The sequence below is a fragment of the Panulirus ornatus genome, chromosome 68 (genome assembly GCF_036320965.1).
Source record: "Panulirus ornatus isolate Po-2019 chromosome 68, ASM3632096v1, whole genome shotgun sequence".
Taxonomy (NCBI): Eukaryota; Metazoa; Arthropoda; class Malacostraca; order Decapoda; family Palinuridae; genus Panulirus; species Panulirus ornatus.
The window spans coordinates 10,182,593-10,206,924 of NC_092291.1; the positions used below are offsets into that span (position 1 = coordinate 10,182,593).

The window sequence follows — 24,332 nt, forward strand, 5'->3', positions numbered from 1 at the left end:
TTTTGGATATAAAATGTTTGAGGATGATATGTGGTTATTAAGAAATGATAGGGTACAAAAAAGGTGAAATAATTATAATAAGAGCATAGTTGACAGAGTTGAAGTGGGTTTACTGAAATAGTTTGAAAATAAGGAGAGGTTAACATATAAGGTGTGTTTGTAGGACAGAGGGAACAAGAAGTGGAAGACCGAAGAGGACATGGAAGGATTGGGTGAAAAAAAATTTTGAGCCCTAGGGGGCTAAAACATGGAAGGTGGTACAAGGTGAGAACACAACAGGGTGAACTTCAATGATATAGTACACATGATGCAACGTGCGGTCAATGAGCTGTACTTGGGCATATAAAGTAGTCAGGGGAAGCCATGAAAAGTCTGTGAGGACTGGCTGTGTCCTGGGGAATCTGATTTAGGTGCAAATACATCACAGCTACAGAGTTGATGTGAAAAAACAGGCCTGATCTTTGCCAGTTCCCAGTGCTACCTTGCTAAGTTTTCGACAAATGTAACCATTTGTATATATGTAAGGATCACCCATATCCAAGGGATTAAACCATGGGGTACATAATAGGACAATACAATGACACCTATCCAAAACATTGTGTAATTAGTTTATCATAATCAATACAATTCTAGAATTCTATTTGAGTGTTCAAAAATATCAATGGTAACAATTCTCAGTTGGAACTGATTTATTGGTACACTAATGAAGTTTTCTAGTTTCTCTTCAGTACAAGTTGGGAGATCCATCAGTAAAGATAACCACAGCACAGAGTTTCTTCAGCACAGTTGCCTCTCCTACAATGATCAACCTTCCTTACAGTGCTACCATACACTATTAGCAACAAAAGGAACACTTGACCACAAAACAATCAAGAGGAGGCTATGTATTAGAAAACAGAAATATAAAAAATCCAAAAAAGTGAAAACTGGAAAGCAAAGACTTATGCCACACCCTCTTAAATGCGAAGAGGAAGTCTGTGGGAAACCAAAGTTCACTAAACACAGCAACTTCAAGTACAGCCATCAAAACCCTTATAATAACCTCTAATATATTCACCATAGAATGCCTGTACACTTCCTTTATCCCATGGCCTCCACAAACGACTTTTTGCATTTCACATTGAATTAAATTAATATATCAAAAGTACAGCCATGGCATCATCTGGTCAGCTATCGAAATGAGGTAGGTGACAGCCACTAATGAAACCTACGAAATAATGTTTTAATTTTCTGGAAACCATGGCAGCATGTTGATCCAAACTTTGCTTAAGCTGATACACCTACAACTTTCACCTTTTATTTGTACAGATATTCATAAATTCTGAATCCATTCACAAGTGCTCTGTTCATAAAGGAAACTTTGGAAGTCAAGGAAATAGTCATTCAATGAAACAGCATTCACTATGATCTTCAAAATGACTGCATTTATCCATTCAACATTCTTCATGTTAGCCTCCTGTTTATGACACCTTTACCCTATATGTAGGAACTACCTTACATAGTACTTCAATTCTAATGTACAATAACCTAAAAAAAAATTCCAACGACAATCACCTTAATCAAATAATTCAAAGAAACAAGTTTTAATGCAAAAACTTGTAGGATGCATTTTCTTACAATTCAATACCTGACAATTCAACTTCTAAAAATAATGCATCAGATAATGGGTTCAAATCATTAATCACTCACTGGAAAAGCTTTGGAACTGGCTGCTGACTTGCAGTGTCATTTGAACTTATACTGGTGACCTCCTGTGGATGAAATATTGAAGTTAAACATCCCACATTCATAATTTCATCCATTGAAAACAATAATTAGAAGGCCTGAATCACACAACTTTTTCTTTTATAAAAAAATTTAAGTCCTAAATTTCCTAATATCTCATGTTAGTTTTGCTTAACTTTATACAAAACTTATATTCACGATTAATTCCATACACACAATGTAAATCCTAAACACGGACAAACAATAACTTATGTACAAATGTTACCCACTTTTTATTTGTTGTATATAAAAACTGGTTACCCCATCATCTTTACTTTTTTTTTTTTTGAGAAAGTGCAACATACATGAACAAAATTCCTCTCTTCTCTATATGTAAATATTTCTGTCACACTTGGCCATTCAACAGTGAACTGTTACAACCTAGATATACATATGAACATCACTCAGCATCAAATAATCATCAAACTTTTGATAAGTACAAAACAGATAACATACAACTGAACTTTTTCTAATCATATCCAGGGTGATTGGTATATGGCTGTAAATTCATCAGGTAGTTCTAAGGTACTTTCAACAAATAATCTATAAATATCACAGACAAATTGATGAAAAACAAGTTCCCAAAACATTCCCCTTTTGACCGTCAATTCAAACATAAAAGCCAATGATTAATTCTTTTTATCATAAATCAGACGTAATCAATCACCCTTCTTTGAGAGGCTTATATCAAGGGAATCTCTCAAATCCACAATTAGAAACTTTAAATTTATAACTTAATAATTTACTTCAATCATCCCCCACCTCTAACATTATCCTATTTATATCACACATTGCATTTACAGCAAATTCTGGCACCATGAACCCATCGTTTGACCCAATGGCTTTTTCTCTAAACTGGATAACATCTACAATTCTTATAGTTCTGTCCTTTAATTTCATGTCAAGATTCAGTCACACTTCAATCACTTACACAGGACCATAACCTACTGATGATCAGTGTAATACACTATTTTCAAAAACATGCTATGATGATGAAGGCTGATAACTTTTAGCAGATGACAGTAGTACATATGGACTAAACAATGCATGTAAAGGTCATTAAAAAACATTAAAACTAAACACCATAGTTACATAAACAATGATTACAAAATTATAACCTCCCACAAATTATAAAACAAGTATTCTCTGTACCTAACCTACACATTTTTCAGTTAGCACACTGAACTTTTGAAGTTGTCGTCCCAAATTCTAACAGATCTAACCAAGGAAACCAGACATATACAAGTAAAATCAGATTGTTTTCATAATTTCTGATACTTCAACACCAACTAATCTTTTTATGTCCTAGCCCATACTTTCACTAGCAATTTTTCAATTCTATAAAGAATATGTAACAAGGACTTCTACAACAATCAAGAGATAATCATTCCATTATATATCCACATCAAACTACTTGTACTTACACATTTGCAAATCCATTCAACCATCACGTAAACCACTGCCATACACTCAATTTCTTCTGCAACTGGCTTATACCACCAACTGTCCAAGAGTTCATTATATAAAATGACAGATATTCTTTACATACAAGAATATCACCTTTCTCTAACAAAGAATTGATCTGCTTATTATAAATGGCCTCTATCTAACAGTCTGGCATAATTAGAATATATAATATCAATTGTTCTTGAAAGTTTGCACCACATAAGAAAAAAGTCTAATCGCAGTTTTTAACTAAAAGCTTAAAACTATCATGTAACGTATATTTATGTATGTGCATGTATATGTACATGTATGGCGTTTATGTATATATATATGTATGAGGGGAAGGGTTGTTCTTAGTCTGTTTCCTGGCGCTACCTCGCTGACACAGGAAACGGTGATCAAGTATCATAAATGTAAATATTATATATTCATTATTTCATTATACTTAATTGCTGTCTCCCGCATCAGCAAGAAAAAGCCAGGAAAAAGACAAAGTATGTACATATAGTACCGACCGATAAAGTATGCAAGAGCAGGCCAATGGCAATTATACTGATGCAAATCACTTTACCCCACCTAGTGTTGGTGTCCACAGTGAGTGAAGTTGGCACCCTCTAGTGAGCAATGGGAAGTACGTGATGTGCTGATATACCAAATGATCCCACCTCAGTAGCTGTTTAGCTGTTATAGGAGTACTCCCCACTTATGCACTGGATTTCAATTGTTCGCCCCCTTTTTGTAATTTTACCACCTATTATGGTTGGAAATACTCACAAACTGACATGACAGCATCTATAGTTGCACTGCATATTGGAAATAAGCCACTTAAGGAAATTTTCAATATCATCAGTGTGAGCCTGAGATCAGTACAATGATGGGTGAAGCAATTTAATAATAGCAGTGACACCAATACACTGACCTATATGAAATGATCTGGGAACAGGAAAACCTCTCCAAGAACTGTGAATGTTCTTAAACAACAAGTGGATGTAGATCCATGCTTGAGTACAAAAAAATTCAAAACTAGACTATTCTGTGATGTGCTGGTAAAGGCAGTACACTAACACAATGAACGTATGTACCAGAGCTGCAGGCTGCATCCCAAACTGCTTGTAACCCACATGCACCAGAAGGAAAGAGCTAATTTTGCAAGATTGGAATATGGCTAAGTTCAGAAGTGCCTTGTTGAGTGACGAGTCCACCTTTTCTGTGACAGGTGGCTGTGATGGGTGTATGTACAGCCAACGAAGCTGTGATCCATTTGACCCCAAGTACACTGCAAGCACTGTGAAGTTCCCTACTGGCTGACAAACCATGGAAAAGGTCACGTAGGGCCCATAACAGCTTTTCTATTACCCTCACTTTTAAGCCACTCAATTGCATTTATGTAGTCTGTAGAGTCCAAAGCTGCCAACAATCACCAGATGCAAACTACCAAAATTATCTGCCCGTTCTTTCTGGATCATCTATAAATTTCCAGCTTCTACCTGGACTGTCCATAAAATATACTTTTCACATGTTCATCTCTGCTACACAAAACTATTCCAGTTCAAAAGAAGTATACTTAACTACCATACTAAATCATTATATCATTAATGCCTACACAGTGCACAAGGTGGCAGGTGCAATTTCTTGACATAAAGAAACATAACCATGCATAAAAGTCAAATGAAGCTACTCACAAATAAATTTGAGCTTCAAAACCATGAAAATGCTTGGGTACTTTCAGGACAAATTTAAAACCTTTTACGACATGAAAACAGCAATCTTAAAGTATTTAAGATCTTTCTGAGGCCTTAAAAATATAACAAGACTTTTTATAAAGATTTACGGGAACCCTTTTATAATAACCACTGATATTCACTCAATTTTCTCAACTTGATAAAAATTTTCAACAGTAAAGAGCATATGATTATAACATTAATAGCAGTTCCAATTTGACTCCTCCACATTAGTCATTATAATAATTACTCAATCCTTCTCAGCCAATAAATTCTCTTAAAGCTCAGCCACTAAATTCTTTTAAAGAAGTACTATCACTGAAATAATCATATCCTTACACTTATCATCAAAAACTTAAGAATTTATTTTAGTATAAAACTCGCCCCATACATAACATATAATCAAGTTATATTCAGAGGGTTATATGTGGAAGACTAGTGCTTCTCAGCAAGATTTGCCTGATAACCCTCGTCTTGATCTTTGTTCACTGCAACCCTCTAATATCAAAACAAGTGTTAACAGAGGAATGAGGGATTAATTTTTGCTTAACAATAATTACTACAGTGGTAAACTACCAAATCTAGAGCTCCCTATCCATAAGCAAGTTCCACAGGCCATTCCAATTTCCATTCTGCACATGTTCATTCTGGGTCAGGTCTTACAATTGAGCAAGTATATTCTGTTAGCTCAGCAAGCAGAATTTGAAACCCCATGCAGCCCAACTGGGGATCGTAACCAAACTTCTGACTAACACTGCAACAGAATAAAGGATTCCCTAAATAACCATACAAGTCACTTCAATAGTTCCTATAACAGGTATGTATATCATTTAGAATAAAGTATTTATCTGAGACATCAGAGCTTTAACTTAAGAAATACACCTTACTTGAATAATTTTCATTCAAGTACGAAGTATAATCCTTCAGTAGGTTATACCATGGGTCCTCAATGACAGCATTACATTCCTCAAAACCTGTCACTATAGTAAAATGTCATGATATGAGCCACTGAAGCTTATAATGAGTTACATTCCTAACCAGAAATTTGTCCCCTCCCCCAAAGAAAACCCCACCAAAACAGATAGTAGGGAAAGCTACGCTTATCTGGGAAGATATAGGGGACTGTAAAGGTAAGGGAGACACTTACAAAGCAATAGACCCTATGAAAATCTTACCTAATTGAGAGTAAGGAGGGGCTATGCTCATATGGGATAGTCAGTAACCATAAAAGTAAACGAAACACTTTTAAAATGCAACACAACATATAAAAACCTTACCTAACTGTCACTGGGGAGGGCTATTCTGATCTATACAAGTTCTCGGTGATCAAAGTATTACGTGCATTCCTAAAACATTACTCTACACAAGACTAAACTAATCCAACTTTACCATAGAAAATATTACAAAGTGAAATATCATTGAGGAATACTCCTGCACGCATTTTCTCACATTCGGTGTTGTGTGCTATATTTATATATTTGCGATTGTAATCAACTGGGAAACTAAAGCACTACCACATCGAATCAACATACCCAGTTTTGTCTGGACAGTTTCTCTATTACTTTTTTTTTCCAATGTTAAAGGCAAAACTAATGAATGCTGGGAGCTTCTCGTACAATTTTGCCAGATCATAATATAGTTTTAAGCAACAACCATTCAATAACATGGCTCTACAAATATGCAGGGGTAAATGAATGTTGCTCATAAGAACTTCACTAGAACTTAAAATACCAGTGCATTTATTGACATGAGTGCTACGTAATCAGCCAAATCCATGGGTGAATTTCAACTGCAATTATAACATTGGGTGAACTTCATTTGTAATTAAAACAAGTATCTAGATTACACTAATAAAAGCAGTTTCACTTTGACAATTTTTCTATGATTTTTCATGTAGATGGCACAACTAGATGATGTTCAGTGCTTCTTACTCATTTTAGCAATTGTAATGTGGATCTAAATTAAAAATCTTCAATATATGAGCTCTATCACAACTCATGGAGAAGAGCACAGGACTGAGACAAGGTGTTCCTTATTCATATCCAATATGAATTCCTCAACACTTGCACTCATTCAACACGTCAAGCCTTCTGACACACAACCTAACCGAACTGAATTTTAAGTGTCAAGCACAACTGGAACTTTACCTAACCTTTAAAAGACAGTACTATTGCTATTAAAGAAACAATAATTATCTGTCAATCCCATGAGTAACTTTCACTGAGAAAAATAGCACAAAAAACAATCAAAATCACATTCCAGTTGCAATATATTATCTTGTGAAGAACAAGGTTTTCACACATACTGAAATACTAACACATCTGAAAACAACATATTGAATGGATAAACTAGCTACACTGTAAATAAAGGTGCCATGTACCAATCTGAAGAATTGGAAAACATGATTGTATTTTATATGCTATGACATTCCCACTATAGGGGAACAATACAAATTTTCCTCAGCCATCATCATATATATGTTGAATATCCCTTATATACCCTCTTTAATTTGTTAATTACTAATAGATGAATTATAAATCTAAACATCCTCTTTATTTCATTATCAAAGAAAAATAGTACGGGGTATTTTACACGAGAAATCAAAAACTTCAACACTTCGTTTGCTTCTTTGAAACTTAATACGTACCCATATTTTTGGTCTTTGATAATATCAGCAAAGAAAGGTGTTTCAAGGACATTTTCAGTCATATATTTAAGATGGGTAGAAAACAAAATAATGTTATACATCTATCACAACCACTACTATCATAAATTTAGTTCTGTATCCCAATGATGCACATGTATATTTCATAACGAAAGGAAAAAAAATGATTCATCTCCCACAATTACTGACAAAAAACAAAAAAAATGAATCATAATTGGTATCCTAAAAGAAGCAAACACTGTTTACAAGGTGTGTACTAACATTTGCAGATTTGGTATGTAGCCAAAGTTTGTCATTATCAGAATATTTACTTTCATAGGTATATATCATGGAATACAATGGTTTTTAATGGTTTTGTCAAGGAATTTTCACTTAAAAGGCATACAAGCATGTTAAATGTAAAGCTATACTTCTACAGGATTGAGCAAAGCTTATGTTCCATCTTTAATCACATTATCATATCTTTCTTTATATTACGAATGCTTTTGGCATACACAACATCACTTGGTAACAAATTCCACCTTTCAATTACCCTGTGAGCTGTGATTTCACAGGCAAGGGAATGCCATCTCATTTACGCTGTGTATGCGTGTGTACCCTAGCCTAAGCCAGAGGTACCCATTTCATCAAACAACCTCTATGGAAGGATGAACAGCTGGGTTGACTGTGAGCAGACTGACACAACCAGGGTTTGAACCCATGTCCTTAACCCTCCACAGCCTTTGAATGTGTCATGGTTGGCAAAGCTAACAGCTACACCACAGACGTACATTTGGGAAAGTGAATTTCCTTGTCCTTTCTTCTTCATCCTTTCCACTCCTTTAATACATCTATACAGTATAATCATATCTCTCATATTTTATTCTTCTAAGGCTGGAAGGTCCACTTTTTAAGTCTCCTCATAAACTAAATTTTTCAAGGTAGGCATCAAATGTGTGACTGTTCTATGTACGTTTTCCACCATTCCTACTTGCACTTTCTACTGTTCTACAATATACCTTGACCAGCCAATCACTTTCCACGTGTTCTACATAACCTAAAAGACTTTCGTCACTGCACCATTCTAATAACTTCTTACCTTTACCTTTCTCCCGCAGGAGTCCCTTCTATCTTCCATGTGGCTCCATACCCACAGGTCATAGTGATGTGAGCATGTCTGCGTGTGTGAAGAATGTTGCACAATTGAATACCAAGCATTCAGTATCTTCATTATGGAGATCAGTTTTTGTAATGGGTAGTGTCCAGGGAAGAGACAAGACAGCGTAACTTGTATATGGAGTGTGGCATTCAAGAGTGAGTTTTGACGGTGGTGGTTCACAGCTTATCATTGTTTATATATTATGTAAATGTTGAGTATGTTAGGATGCAGGACTCTGTGTAATAGCTGCTGATGTTAAATTTAAAGAAGTGGCAAGGTTTATATTTCTATTTCAGGATTAGCGGTCAATTAAGAAGTGGTTCGTATGGGAAATATCAAGTGCTGTCACAAAGATGAAAGCACCAAGCACAGAGGTGGAATTAGGAATAAGTTTGTTTCACCATGTAGATGTTGAGTATTTATGGTTGCTAAACAGCCACTGATTATCATAAATCTTTAAAAACATATAAAAAATAAACAGCTAATAAAGACATATCATTCAGCTAAGTCTCCTGAAATATAACCAATCATTCTGCTTTTCAAACAATACCAATGCAAAACCATTTACATTGCGGCTTACGTACAATACCTCAAACCTCACCAAACATGGGCTGGACTTGCATAGAGTATGCTAGATATTTTTTCATTACCATATTTCTATCATGCATTAATTCAATAATCTTCGAAGCTCTCCTCATTTTCATATAATTCACATGAGACCTCAAGAACTGATATCTGTAGCGTACCTCCTACACGTGGGAGATAATTCTCTCAAAATTTCCACAAACGTGGAAGATATTTTCCCATCAGAATTTTCTGATTTTCGGCATCAAATCAGTTGTACTGTGAAGTTATTTTTGAGAAAAATCAATTAAGGCGGATGCGCATACTGAAGCATAAACCAAAATTTACATGATTAGCTTTATACCATGGAAAGGATTAATTCAACCAAACTTCATATTAAACCTAAAATAGCAGTATAGCTGTGAAATGCTTGTATTTTCCAAAAGAAAACTGTATATCATAAGATTTCGTAACAGAGGTTTGAATTCTCGGGGAAAATTTGTAAAAGTCTGGCATTTCATTCAACAGGAATATTACTTACGATGTTTACAGTAGGTCAGCCTGGCCAGATCGATGCTTACCTCCTCAAATGTTGCATTCAAAACAGGCCAGTATTCGAGGGAAAGCCGTTCAAAATCATATCCTTATAATCGATTTATAATTAGGGAAATAATTTGAACGATACAGCAAGAACACGGTGGCGCCATGAACTACAGATAAACGCAAATTGGGCGTCGGGGTTGTTCCGCCATTACATCAGTAGGGTACACCTCTGGTTTACCATTTTTCACAGTTACAGGCTTATTAACTATAACAAACATACCAGCCACCTTTTTCACTCCTTAATATAGATAATTCTACAAAATATATAGTGTTCACTCACTCATTTGAGGCGATATGATGGAATTGATAGGTATGAGAAGGCTGCTACAAACGTCCACGTCTCCAATACGGGGCTCACATTGATCCTGCCAGGGACGGCCGTGACACTTGAGCAGAGCCACGCGCACACAAACCCACTGTAAATTAATCTATTTACCGTAGAAATATTATTAATATTCCGGTGAAATATGAAGCAATGCAAGTGCAAATTTTCTTTTTTTAGAAATATGAGATCAATTCCGTGTAGTACTGAACTGCTCATTTTTCTAAAATCTGTTGAAGTTCTCATCTTCAATTCAACTATTTTGCAATGTGTCCACGGCTTCTTTCGGTTTACAACATATTGTCGATAATTAAATGGTAATTGTGTGTCTTAAAAGATAAAATCGAATTGGAGAATGTCTTTCACAAATGTACGTCAGCGAGAGCATTAATTGTTAGGCACAAATACTTTCGTGCAAATGATATCAGAATAATTTTTTCTTCAATATTTTTTTTTTTTTTTAGCGAAATTCAGAGCACATTCACCATCACCAGCTGCCAACGTACACTGACATTATTAATAAACCTCAATAAGCAACCGATAAGAACGATATTCTAGACTAAATATTTCACAAATAATGGTAAAATGCGAGGTTAACGTGTCTGAACTTCAAATTCTAAACGCTTTATTAATTATTAATCAAGGCTAGATAGTCTTTGATACTGGTGCAGGAGTTGTTGTTTGTGGCCGCAAACGAAATAAATGGACTCGACTGTTGTTGATCCAAAGTATATCCTGAATATATATATATATATATATATATATATATATATATATATATATATATAGAGAGAGAGAGAGAGAGAGAGAGTTTAACGTCTTGGCAGGAATTAATTTGTTTATCGAGCGAGTGTCAGCTTCTCTACAACAAAACACTAATCAGCCGACATTCTCTAAATCATAAGCTGATTCATTTCTAATTTTACAATTAATTACAAGTATCTTATGATGCAAGCTCATATGTCAATAATCTCTCTTTTCCATATATTCATTTACAAAATGGGAACTTTTCTCTTTTTATCATCTTGTTCCATCACTAGTGAGGAGGAATGTCGATCATCAATCTTCTCTCACATCATTTATTGCACAAACATGATTAGGAATGTCGATCATCAATCTTCTCTCACATCATTTATTGCACAAACATGATTACATTACGTTTGAAAGCATAATAATAACACGAGTAGGATCGGTCTCGCCATCAGGGTTGTATGAGTTGAGTACTAGGCGCGGCAGTAGCCTCACATCCAACCCAGGTGTTCATTCTTCGCCTAGATGCTGGCTGATAAATGCTAACTGGTTTATGTATCATCTTTGACTGCCGTTTCTCCGCGTTAACGCTCGCCTCTATTCTATAACTGTCACTTATAAAGCACCGAAACTAAATTTCCCTATCGACAACCAGGCCCCACAGACCTTTCTATGGTGTACCCCAGCACTTCACATACAACCCCAAACTTTCCAAAAACTTCATGAAAACTAAACTGTCGTTGAAGAGCCGCTGATTAGACCAATAGATTCGAAAAGATTCTGTAGGATATGTGTGAAAATAATGCACCAAACCCTTATAACAAAGCAATATTTTCATTTTTTTTTTCAACATACCTCTAGCCTAGCACTTTACTATGGCCTCTAATCGCACTGTTGTTTCACAGCAAGGAAAACGCATGTCAGTATCTGTGTTTAAAGTAGCGTTTATGTGTATAGAACATGAAATTCGCAGTGAAAGATATAAAATGGTTATTTTTCTGGAAACAATGTAGTTATCAAAATATATCAAGCACTACATTATTCCTTGAAAGGAAACATCAACAAAAGTGGGTTTGTATTGTTTGTAAACAGTCCTCTCGATACAGGACACAGCCACATTACAGTTAGTACAACGATTATAGCTTATCAAAATCGTTCATAAGTTATCAATCATGACTGTAAAACACACCTGATAAGCATAACACTAACATCAAGAGAAATGTACACTGGGCGCAAGTTAAAACTTCTTTGTTTAAATGGCACCCAAAGAGTGTTTTTTCCATAGAACGAACACAACTATCCTCATTCGAAACTCACTGAATTATTTTCGACAGGGTTGTTCAACATTCATATTAGGTCCATGTTGCCTATAATATTTAATAGACACTTAGTTAGACTTAGGATGGAGTAAAAGGAAAGTTCTATACTCATAATCAACAGGTTTACTTCGGTAAGGAAAATAAATTTTTCTTAACTAAACTAATATGGAGCTGGAATTGCTACTCTTTATGCTTATATTACCGAAATTCGTGAATCTTTTTAGATGATGGTGCAGAAATATTATAGTTTTTACTGTAGGGATGTAAATTGGTAATCATTGCAGTTTACTAATTACATTACTTGGTCCTGGAAGCTGTATAATTCTATAGTATATTATTTAGAAAACATTTCGTAAGATTTATCAAATGATTTTGAAGTGATATGCTAAATAGCTAAGTGTTTGATTATAAAACCAATATGAAAAACATTAGAGACCTTGTACACCATCCTGGGGAAAACAGCGTTTGCGCACTTCCCTCGCGCTCTCGTTCACATCCACATCGTCTGGAAAAGCAGACGGCAGTAATGTGGTGGGTCTCGGTGTACAAGCATGAGTGCAGTCTCTTGCTTGTCTGTGGCAGTTCTTAATGCCACTAGGAATTCAAGAAATGGTACGTGATTGCGTTAGTGTATGCTGAAGCATTTAATACTCGACCCTAGTGTGATATATTGCGAGTGATCATGTGAAGGTGTGTTTTATGTAATACAGCGTTACGTATCTTGTGTTATGCATGTGTGACGCAAGCAGAGTCTGATGAAAATCCCACCAAGGTGTGACCTTAGAGGACGGAGGTCACACACCTGTGTCATGTGTCAGTGTTGAGTGGGTGTTACCACACATGACTCACCCCGGCATGGGTGTGGGAGGATTATGATGCTAGCTGGGCTAGTGTGGCCTACTATTTTCAGATCCCGGCGAAAGGGGTTGATAATTATCATTCTCACTTACTAATCAGATTAAATTGAGTCGGATGTGGACCGCTAATCATCCAGTAACTCTAGGATAAAATTGGTTAGTGTGAATATTATGGACATTATAAGTGAATTGTAGAAAATTAGGAACATTTGTTTAAGGTTTTAATCAAGTCATGAAAATTTGTATTTTGTTTGGGGAGTACATATGTAGAATGGATAACAAAGTATACTTATGTTGCTTCATCAACAATTTTACTTTATTTTCATCAGTACTAGATTAAAATTACCTTTCAGTTTTGATGTAAACTCTGCTAGTATAATTGCTTACTGATACAGAAGTTTTTTGAGTTTGGTTGTGCATAGTTTTGGTTTTGATGCAGTATACTTAATAGATGAAAGTGAATGTTAGATAAATTTTTTCATAATGCTAACTTGTGAATGTGGAAAAGTTAGTTACGTATTTGTGAAAATTGTACTGCAAACAGCAGAAATCAAGATTCTTTATGAAAACTTCATTTAAAATGCTCAAGCAGTTGAACTTTACTTTTTAGCGTTGACTAAAGCATACTTTTTAGCATTGACTAAAGCATACTATAGTTAATGCTGTATGCTGTGTATTGTCACAAGGCGAGGTATGTGTGTGGGTGTTTTTGCACAGCATCTTTTTTGTTATTGATAGCACACAGTGATCAGTTACTTGATGTAAATATAAGACCATAATAATCACTTTTCAGCATACATTGAAATTAAGGTAAGTGTTAGTTGTTTGGGGAAGTTAGCTGTATTTCATGTCCTACATCACTCTTATCTATATATATATCAAGGATGAAAAGAATTCTATGTCACATTTTGTTGGTCTTATTGTAATTCCATGTAAGTGATGGAAAACAATATTTCAGTTTTTTTGTGATATCCTTAAACTACAAATTTTCTGCATTTAGAATGCTGATGTTGATTTAGTTTTCAATTAGACTAGGTTTTGAATAATATCTGTGATTATTGTTCAGAAAATGGAGAAATTTACGTGTGCTTTATCAAGATCTGTTTAGAGTAGAAATAAAAACAAAATAGAAATTACTCATTCTTTGTAGAATTAGGCCTCCATAGGGATTTATTCACAAATGGAGTCAAAAAGATTGTTTTTTGATCACTAAGATTATAAGACACGTAATAAATCTATAGTTCTTAGCCAACTTTCAGAATGACAAATGTATGTATGGTCAGTTTTCTGGGGTAAATGTATCTTTTGATTAAAGATGCAAAGTAGGTAGAGAATTAGGGAGAAGTACTGGGTAGGAAGATTAGGCAGGAGCATTAGGTGGAAGTAGTCAGTAGGAACCTTAGGAAGGGGCCTCTGCAAACACAATGCAAGAGTTGCCATCTGCCCATACCCTGTTGAGGTTGAGGCATTAAAGGCTAAGAGGCGACTCTGGAGTTCACTGGTTATGGAATCTCTGTTGCCATGACCACCCCTTTGAGGGAGTTCCCATAAGGAAAATTCATCAGATATATAGATAGTGAAGTAGATAGATATATAGGAAGTGTATGAGTGCTGATTGTACAATATGGACAGAGCTGTTCCAAATTTTATTACAAGAACAACAGACTAATTTATTTCAGAGCTTTAGAGAAAATATATTTGAAGGAAGCATTGCAAAGGTGGAGTACTCACTTCGTTTTACATTTCCCCTCCTGATAACTAAATTCATGGAAAGTTAGAACACTAACATATTGATAGGTATCCTGTTTTGAAACCCATTTTGCATTTCATTAGACTTCCTTATTGGGAGAAGGTACAGGACATCCATTATACCCTAATGGTGAAGGGCTATACAAATTTTGATATGTTTGCTGTCTTGGAGGGGCTAGCATCATAATTTTAGTCTCTTGCTAAGGTAGATAAAATTGAATCAAAGGTGATGCATACAAGTATAGACATATTGATGGCTTATTTTTATTGCATATCTGCTCATTTCCTCAGTGGTTCCTTTCTCATTCATGTTTTTCTTCCCCATTCATTTTTCTTTCCATGCTGACCTCTAATCCTAGTTTACCAACAGCTTCTCTGCCTTTGCTTTCATTTTGTATACTCTTGAGATAACACTTGGTTGCTCCAATCTGCTCTGTGTCAAGTATCTCCTTTGAGTTGAAATTGTCAGAAAGGATGCTTGTGATGCGATTGTTTCCTTCAGAGTTGAGGTAATTGGCTGAAGTGTGTTGACTTCAATACTATATCTCTTATTCAAAATTATCTCTTTCAACAGGGTTTCGCCCAGTGTCATGCAATCGTGGCTTGGTGCTGAGGAGACCCTGGCACAGCAATGTGGTGTCAGTACGAGTTATTCCAGAGGCTGCTGTTGCATGCACCTCCCAAAGTAACCTTACTGGTGGATGGGTGACACAAGGGCCAGGCCAGCACCATGGCCACTGCCAGGCCTCTGCATCAGCTGTGTTTATATCGCCAGCACTGCGTGTGTCCTATACGACTGTATATGTTCCGTGCTATCGTACTTTTCACACATCCTCAAAAGTTTTTGAAAAGGAATCCCTGAAACCATCATCACAAGTTGAAGTGACTGTAAAAGACCTTAAAGAAAAAGCTAAAGCAGCGGGATCTCCTTTAACTCAAGAGAAAAAGCCAGAAATTGTTCAAAGAAAGTCTCTCGGTGTTAGGATTAAAGAAGAAATATTACATTATTTCCATGGCTTCCGGTTACTTTTCATTGACACAAAAATCTGCTGCAAATTCGTGTGGCGAATTGTCAATGGGGAAACGTTATCACGAAGAGAACATCGACAGGTAATGTGCTGTTTCTCGTTTTTGTAGTTGATAATTCAAACATTTTCCTAGCTGTCCATGTCTTTCTTCTGGTTTCTCCAAGTTTTGTCAAAATGTGCAAGAAGCATCAAGATATGACTTGGAATTTGGATATTTTAGCTTTATAGCAGGTTTTAAGTATAAGATTTGTTAAAGATACTTATCTTGAGCTGTAAGACCCTTTCATATGTCCACAAGAATACTTTCATAAAGTTGTGCTACTCCCAGTAAGCAACTGAACACACTCCCACATAAAGAGCAGATGTATGGTTAAAGGTAAATAGTAACAGATACATAGGTGAATGTGATGATGATCAGCTTTTAGAACATTATTTGTTCATTTTGTTTTGTCATTTGTTCTCTTTTAGTCATCATGATCAAGAATTGCCAGGTTTGAAAGAATTTGGTATGTTTGATGTCATAAATGAACGGTTTGGAATATACCTTACAGGTGAAGCAGTTTGAAGTCCAACTGTGTGCTATAACAAAACATGTTCATGAAAAACATGAAATTATTTGGTTAGTATTATTTTGAATTGAAATTACTAGAAATATAATTATCACTGAATTTAAACATAACATACTCCAGAGACTCTACGTATTGACTTATTAAATTTTTTTTCATGATTATTTTATTTATGATTTGTCAGAATGGATTCAGGCTTCTGAATTCATCTGATTTTGAAATATTGATATTGATGCCTGCCATTCGTAGTCTTGAACCTGGGCTAGTTATATTAGCAGGCTGCATTATAAACCACTGCAGTATGAAGTCTGCATTCTTGAGACATACTGAAAGATTTTGGTGAAAGAGAGGGAGAGTGTTTCATCTTTTGTGTTTTGTGGCATAGTGACGTCCCTCACATGGTAATGAGTGCATTCTTAGAAAAACAAATTCCATGTGGCACATACTGAGCTTTTTGTTATTGTTTAATGAGAGAGATGAACAAACAAAACAAAAGTGAAATGTTGCTCAAATGATTTAATTTTCCATTTCTTAATCTTGTTAGTTACATCACTTCATCATAAAGCAAACACAGTATGTCTGACTTCAACCTGTACTTATATATATCTCTGATGCTTATTCCCTGTGGGAACTCCCGTCAAGGGAACTGGACATGAAAATTTTAGTGAGGTAAAGGTACCGTGATGATGGGTAAGGGAAGATCTCCCTCAAGATAGTGGGATATAAGTGTTTTCTGTACACATGGTAAGCTGAAGATTCACTGTAATGCATTTTTCTTTTCTTTTTAATGACATAGATGCTATATTTATTACCTGGAGTATCGAAAAGATTCAACTTAATTTGTATAGGCTGACTTCATAGTAAGATGAGATCTTAATGGTAATCAAATGATGAGATGAGATGGTTTCTGTTTCAAGCCAGTAACAAAGTTGAATGTGAGGATCTAGGGTAGAGCATGGTGCAGGTGAGGATAGAGAGTAGAACATACAATACTGCTTATGGTGTGGCATTGGTTGGCTTCTGTTCCATTGCTGGTACTTTGGTGGTTCTTCAGTGACGTAAAGCTTTGGTGGTTCTTCAGTGACGTAAAGCTTTGATGGTTCTTTAGTGAACGTAAAGCTTTAAGGGCTTTATGTTGCACTATGCTTTGTTTCTGTGAGTGCATTTATGTGCAGTAGTGATAAAGTTAGTTAAAGATTTAGATAAGTTGATATGCAAATAGTGTAGGATGCTCGAGGATTGAAAAGTTCTTTAGCCATATAATCGGTGATATGCAAATAGTGTAGGATGCTCGAGGATTGAAAAGTTCTTTAGCCATATAATCGGTGAAGGTGTACGCACAGCTGAAATTAACACACTTTTCATGTGTAGAAAAAGTATATTTAAAGTACTTTAAAATGATCATTTTCAAAAGACGACACCTCCCATTACCATATTTTGACAGAAAAGGATTTGAAATACAGTAGTAAGAGAAACAGAACTAGTAACTTTCTTCAGCTTTGTTAATGTGAGGACAAGTAACCCCCTTGTTAGAATTTTACAATTCCATCACGGTATATAGATATCTGTATCCCTCCTTCAGGTGAATTTGTTTACTAAACACCGTGGTTTGACAGCCATTGTACATTCTTAATGATCCGTTTTCCGGCATTGCCCAGAGACTCTAGGACACATTTATGGTGTGGTAGACTTAATCGATACAGGAGTACAATTTTTACACCTTCAAACATTGTTTCCCTAAACTCAAGGAGGGTAAGATCGCACCCTGTCTCGTGGTTTCAATATAAATATCATTATGGTCATTCCTGTATCCATGGGGAAATGTTGACACTTCCGTAAAGGATCACTATTGGCAACGTGTTTGGTAGAACATTTTAATTACGAGGGACTCATCATTACAGATATATGTTGAAAATGCTTTAGCATATGTAGTTTTATGTCAGTAAAGGATAGGAGGAGAATCCCATAAAACAGTAGGTATAAGTGTTGTCTTGTGCCAGATTAGGGATGCGTGTTGAAGTGGGTACGGGGGGGGGGGGGGGGGGTAGTCGCGCCAGACACATCGGCGCCAGCCCCTCACCCCACCTGCTCCAGCAACAGTGCGCCCCCACACCCAACTCTCGTCATGACACGCTGCTCACTCTCCTCTCCAACGTCTGTTTTTGTTGTTGTCCTTTCTCATGCTAAATGCATAAAGCAAGGGTTAATTTGTTTTTGGGTATAGTTTTTTCTTCCTTAAGTATAGAGAAATAAGATTTGAGACTTATGGACGATGTCTCGGCTTGTAGTGTTTTACATGGACCCAGAGCCGCTGTAGTGGGGTGGGTCCCCTTCTTAGAAAATGATTCATTGGCAAGTCCGAAGGTACTTAAGATATACTGTATCTTTAATTGGGTTGGATGTGATAGTTCAGATTCAGACGTTTACAGTGGGTTCTGCTTGGTATCTATAATACGCTAAAGGCAACGGAGTTTATATTTCTTTGCAGGGCGAGTGCTCCCGTCTTGCAACTCTCTTGCGAACCTTATCTCCTTACGTATTTCCCAACCACATTATGATACTTGCCAATTTGTTTTCTCCCCCCCCCCCCCATCTCTCCCTAAAACAGTCTGGGTGCACATATGCCTGGGGCGCATGACAGGTTATGGCACAGTATAGGTCTTAACCCCTGCCAGCAAACTCACCTGCCTGGCATGGTCTCACCTCTAATTTTATCCCACAGTATAATGTAAGTCGGAAGTGCTTGGGCGTCTGCCATATCTGTAGCATCAACGTAATATATTTTATGTTCATCTATGTACATTTCACAAAAGAGAAAACATTATAAAGTGAACTACATTATTTGTATGACCTATTCGTGAAGCACGGAAGAATATGTTAACTACGGTCTGGACATACTTATATTGTAGATTTACATATTGAATATATATATAATATATATATATATATATATATATATATATATATTGATTGATTGATTGATAGAGACAGATTCCACGCAGTCGGCGTGATGACGTGTCGTGTGTGACGAGGTCGTGACCCATATCCGCTATTCGTCAGGTATTTGGTTTTGCCGATATATTTTGCGGTTTTTTGTTTTTAAGTGTGGCCTTCGCAGAGAAAGGGCCAAACGAAAGCAGTTTTGATTTCTTAATCCGAAAGAATAAGTTGCATATAAGTGTTCTTTAGTGTTGTGTGCAGCGCGGCTAATGTTAGTTGCTACAGTTGTGTGTGTGTGGAGGTACGCTTTGATGGAGTGAAAGGCATTGCGATGGTTGAGGCGGAGCTTGTTGCCCAAAGTGTAGTGACTAGGCAAGTGATGAACGCTACCACACCCGCCACGATCCGTACGCAATGCTTTTACCTTTTCGCTGAAAGGCTTCGAAAACTCTTAACGCTACCCCTCTGGATTACTTGAAGGTTTTCATTTGCGGAAATCCTCCGCAATTGAACCAGTCGTAAGATGTTCGTGGCGTCTGGTTATTTCACTGGCGAAAGAAGGAAGATGTAAATTTTTTTCGCACCTGTATATGACTCCATCTTCGTTGTTTCTGTCATGGGAATGAGGGATTATAAAACTCTGGCTTCAGTTTTATGGCTTCGTCGATAGAGGTCAAGTTAGTGTGAGCCCTTCACCCCAACACGAGGCTGGCATCACTGGACATAAGGAAAATAATGATCTTGTTTAGGCTAAAGGTTTCAGCGTTCCCTGAGTGAAGGCTGGTGCGAGATATATTATTCTCATTATCTGCTGCTTCAACTACCAACGACTTTGAGTAACATTACCCCTTTTATTGGAAAGCATCAGTTGCTTATTTCTGTTTGGTTCTCTTTCCACGAGAAAATTGTCTATAACCTGCAGGCACGAGATCAGTAGATGAGAGTACAAGACCTCTTTTGGGCGCAACGGATTAATGTTGACAACTTTTTGTTGTTTCTCGGAAATCGGATTTCCTTTAATCAATTTACAGATCAAGTGTTTGAATATGAAGACACTTCGGAAATGCATACCACATTCCTCTGAAATTGCGTCATACCTGTGGTATGGTCCGGTTGAATGGCGGAAAGGGTGTGATTACTGTTTGTGTTTTACGGGGAGAGAAAGTCATACTCTCCCGTTGCCCGTCTTAACCTTATTTATATGAACAATGTCTTTACCCCTGTTTACACATATACACACACACTTGCGTACGCCAGGTACCTGTTCTATCAACCATCCTCTTGTGTAGAATGACAGCTGGGTGGACTGTGAGCCGACTGCCGAGACCAGGATTCGAACCTGTGCGGGTTTAATCCCAGGCGGCCTGTGCATCCGTGATGGTTAGCAACGCTAAATGCTACAGGATAGGTCCGTGTGTGTGTAAAGACTTGGTACATACATACAAGGTTAAAAGACAGGACTGGGTATAACTGTTTCACAATAACACAAATAGTAACCACATAGGTAGTAGGTGGGGGACAGCCACCGACAGTAGGGAGTTAACTACCGCCAAGGTACCGCCAGCGCAGTGAACCAGCACTGCAGTGGTTGTCATGCACCTCCCTGGCCCAGGTTTCCGATATTCTGTTTCACATACACATGGGTTACTGGCATGTAGTCCACAAACACGTACTCTTTCCATCTTGCACATGATACTCGTTTGTAATTCACACTACTCATTGCTTAGTTCTAAATTTTCCTGGTGTGAGTGCTACGTGCTTGCTTTGCCTTGTCTGATGGCTAAATCACGTCACAGACAATTAAGATTTAAGATGTAGGGTTCCATGAGTGAGAAGTCTCTCCTGACTCTACAGATCGGAAATTACCCTTAAGCCCTAGATACTGTTGGATAGAAATGTTAGATGACGGGGCCCTACGAGTATTAGATATTCTCGTAAACACAATTTGTCAATGAGATAATGGTGTATACCGTGTCTGTGTGTTGAGACATCGTTCGGGTGTGTGTATATGCATACATGTTACGTGTCAGTCGTGGCGTAGCGGTTGTAAGTCCCATTTGGTGGGCTTGAGCGTCGCTTTAGTAAGATAATCTTGTTATTCAGTGGCCTCACGAACCAGGAGTCTTGCTATCGTTGCTGCGCATTTGTAGACTCGCATGCAGGACGTAGCACGGGATTTGATTCTTCTACTGTTATAAGTGCTGTTGTCAGAGACGTAGTGTGAGAGGCGCTGAGTATAGAAGACGCGTGTAATCCAGGCCAGGAAGATCAGCCCATGCACACCTGTGACCTCTCACATTTATCACATGTTCCCCGCTCAGCTTGACCTATGGCATGACGGCCAAGAACAGACGCTGGCTGGCTCACCTGTCTGCTATACTTAATAAACGTTCCTCTGAACGTTGTTAATGTGCTGGTCTTCACTCAAACCACAAGACGCACAACATTTTTATTTAACGTGGAAGGCTTCATTTACCGAGACTGATGTTCGTTGAGGTCATGCCTGGGGTGAAATACAAAGGAAGGAGGAGAGAGTAATCTTGAAATCCTAACCTCAGGGTTGGTAAGACCTAGATAGAGACTGTGAGCGAATGTGGCCTTTTTTTTTTTTTTTTTTTTTGTCTGATTTCCTGGCGCTACCTCGCTGATGCTGGGGGTGGCGATGCTGTTTTCTGTGGGGCCGGGTGGCGCCGTGATAGATGAAGGCAAGCAAGTATGAATATGTACATGTGTATGAATGTATATGTTTGTGTAAGTATATGTCTGCATATATGAGTGGATGGGTCTTTTCGTATGTTTCCTGGCGCTACCTCGCTGACGTGGGAAACAGTGGTCAAGTAAAATGAAATATATATATATATATATATATATATATATATATATATATATATATATATATATATATATATATATATATATATGAGGGAGATGGTCGATGGACGGCTGTAGTTTTAATTGCATCTTTTTCCAGAATATGTTCGGATCTTATCATGCTTGCCTACGCTGCATTTGCTAATGAAGTGTGACCTTATTTTTCAATGCCATGAAGATGAAAACATGCAGTACTGCACTGTGTTGAATAGATATATAATTCAAATCATCCTGCGTAAGGGCATAAGCTGTGGCATTGCAGTAGCCACTCTTATGTCGACTCACAGACAGGGAAAGGTATATCACGGGATATAGACAAACATCATGACATTCAAATGATTGAAGATTAATGAGCTCATTTCTTTTCCCATATATTTATCTCGTGGCATGACATATAGCAGTACGTCATTTTTTTCTGTTATTATTGTAATTTCGTGATTTTTTTTTCAGGATTACGAGTTAAGAATCCATGTCCTTATTGTTGTCTTCATTGTCATATTGTGTTCATGGGAAGTGATATCTGTTGTGGCCCTGAATGACCGGGAGACACTTTTCGATATATTGATGCAAGTCGCCAGGTATGACCTTTGTGATATAGCTTGTGATTAGTGAAGCTGTTACCAATCTCTGGCTGCAAGGTCCCCTCTCTTGGTCCAGAACCTTGGACTCTTTTTAAGGCTATCATCATATTTGTTTTCATCGTAGAATATCATGGCAATGTGTGTGTCATTAGGATGAGTATGATTTGTTTTTCTATATTAGAATTGATATCCTGGTACCAGTTTGCTTGGTAATGACTCCCTGTTTTATGCATTTCTTTTATATATTTTGCTGTGTCTTGTGTGTGTGAGGGAGGCGATGGGTTGGGTGGTGTGGCGAATGTATGTGGGGAGGGAGTATTGATCCCTGTTGTGACTACGTACGACCTTCAGAGACTCCACAAGCAGGGAGCTGTCTTCACGAGTGAGCTGTGTGGCCGGTCATTTGCTGTTGTTGATGTTCGTTGGTCTGTGTACATTGTCTGATTTTGGAACGCTGGCAAATTGCATTCCAGTCATGGCCGTCAAGGTTGACAAGGAAAGGGTAAGAAAACGAATGAGGACATGGATCACATCTCAGGTGTTTGTAGACCAGACTCTTAAAGGTGCTAGAAAGTTTTCAGGAAGAGCGAATGGTGAAGGGAGAGAGTTTCACTGCTTTACTGTGGGATGGAAGGAGGAGGAATCATGTGATGTTAGGATGTATGATGAGGCAATGTGTGGCGGGCTATGTGTGTGTGGTGTCTAGAAAAGTCGTCAGCCACTGTTTTTCATGGTGGTGGTGGTGCCAGGTGGCTGCTTCACCTCTTGTTCCCACCCACGTGTAATACAACCCCTCTGAACACGACGGTGCGACCCATGAGTACGACGGTACAACAGATGAACACGAATCGCACCTCGAACAGGGCGGTACATCTCGGAGGTACTGTATGCTAGCGTGGCCTTTGACGGTCCTCACTCTCAGCGGCAAGGTTAATGATCAGGGTTAGGGTACCTGAGGTTCGTACCTTCCGTCTCTTGATTCCACGGGTGTACACCGTGTCACACTGGATGCCCACCATGTCTCTTCCGTCATGCACTATCCACGTGACGGACCACGTCCTCCTTCTCCCCTACCCACCCAGACTGTCTGTCCCACATGACTGTCGCCACTTAAGCTGTCAAAATTCCTCGCTGCTTTCAATTAATGTTTTAGAAATACGAAAGATAGAGAAGTGATGATGGGAAGTTTCCTAATTCGTTATGATTATTATTATTTTATTATTATTATTATTATTATTATTATTATTATTATTATTGCCTTTGGAATATTATGATTGTTATTATTATTATTATTGGTATTGATAATACCGTATACAATCAGTGTAATTTCTTCAGAGTGGAAGGTAAAATTGTGCGCCTCCCTGTAAATGTAAACACATCCATCCATCTATACATACAAATTAAAGAGTGGCAAGTGGGGAGGGTTGCTGTCCATAGTATGAGGATGA

At 37.4% G+C, this 24,332-nt stretch overlaps 2 protein-coding genes across 4 annotated transcripts in view; one reads left to right on the forward strand and one right to left on the reverse strand.

The window, feature by feature from the left end:
* Positions 1–10,281, reverse strand: part of Caper (RNA-binding protein 39-like protein Caper) — a 43,715-nt gene extending 33,434 nt beyond the window's left edge. Inside the window, exons 1-2 of one of the 2 annotated variants that reach the window (XM_071659452.1) lie at positions 10,182–10,281; positions 1,690–1,751 (exon numbers count right to left, since the gene is read on the reverse strand). In XM_071659452.1, coding sequence (XP_071515553.1) covers positions 1,690–1,729 — 40 coding nt within the window. In that variant the 5' untranslated portion in view covers positions 1,730–1,751; positions 10,182–10,281. The remainder of the gene's footprint in view (positions 1–1,689; positions 1,752–10,181) is intronic. The other variant, XM_071659453.1, reaches the window with a different exon arrangement.
* Positions 10,282–12,746: 2,465 nt separating this feature from the next.
* The window catches only part of Letm1 (Leucine zipper and EF-hand containing transmembrane protein 1), a 38,869-nt gene continuing 27,283 nt past the window's right edge, over positions 12,747–24,332 (forward strand). For both annotated transcript variants that reach the window (XM_071659508.1, XM_071659509.1), the window contains exons 1-2: positions 12,747–12,904; positions 15,473–16,008. In XM_071659508.1, coding sequence (XP_071515609.1) covers positions 12,844–12,904; positions 15,473–16,008 — 597 coding nt within the window. In that variant the 5' untranslated portion in view covers positions 12,747–12,843. The remainder of the gene's footprint in view (positions 12,905–15,472; positions 16,009–24,332) is intronic.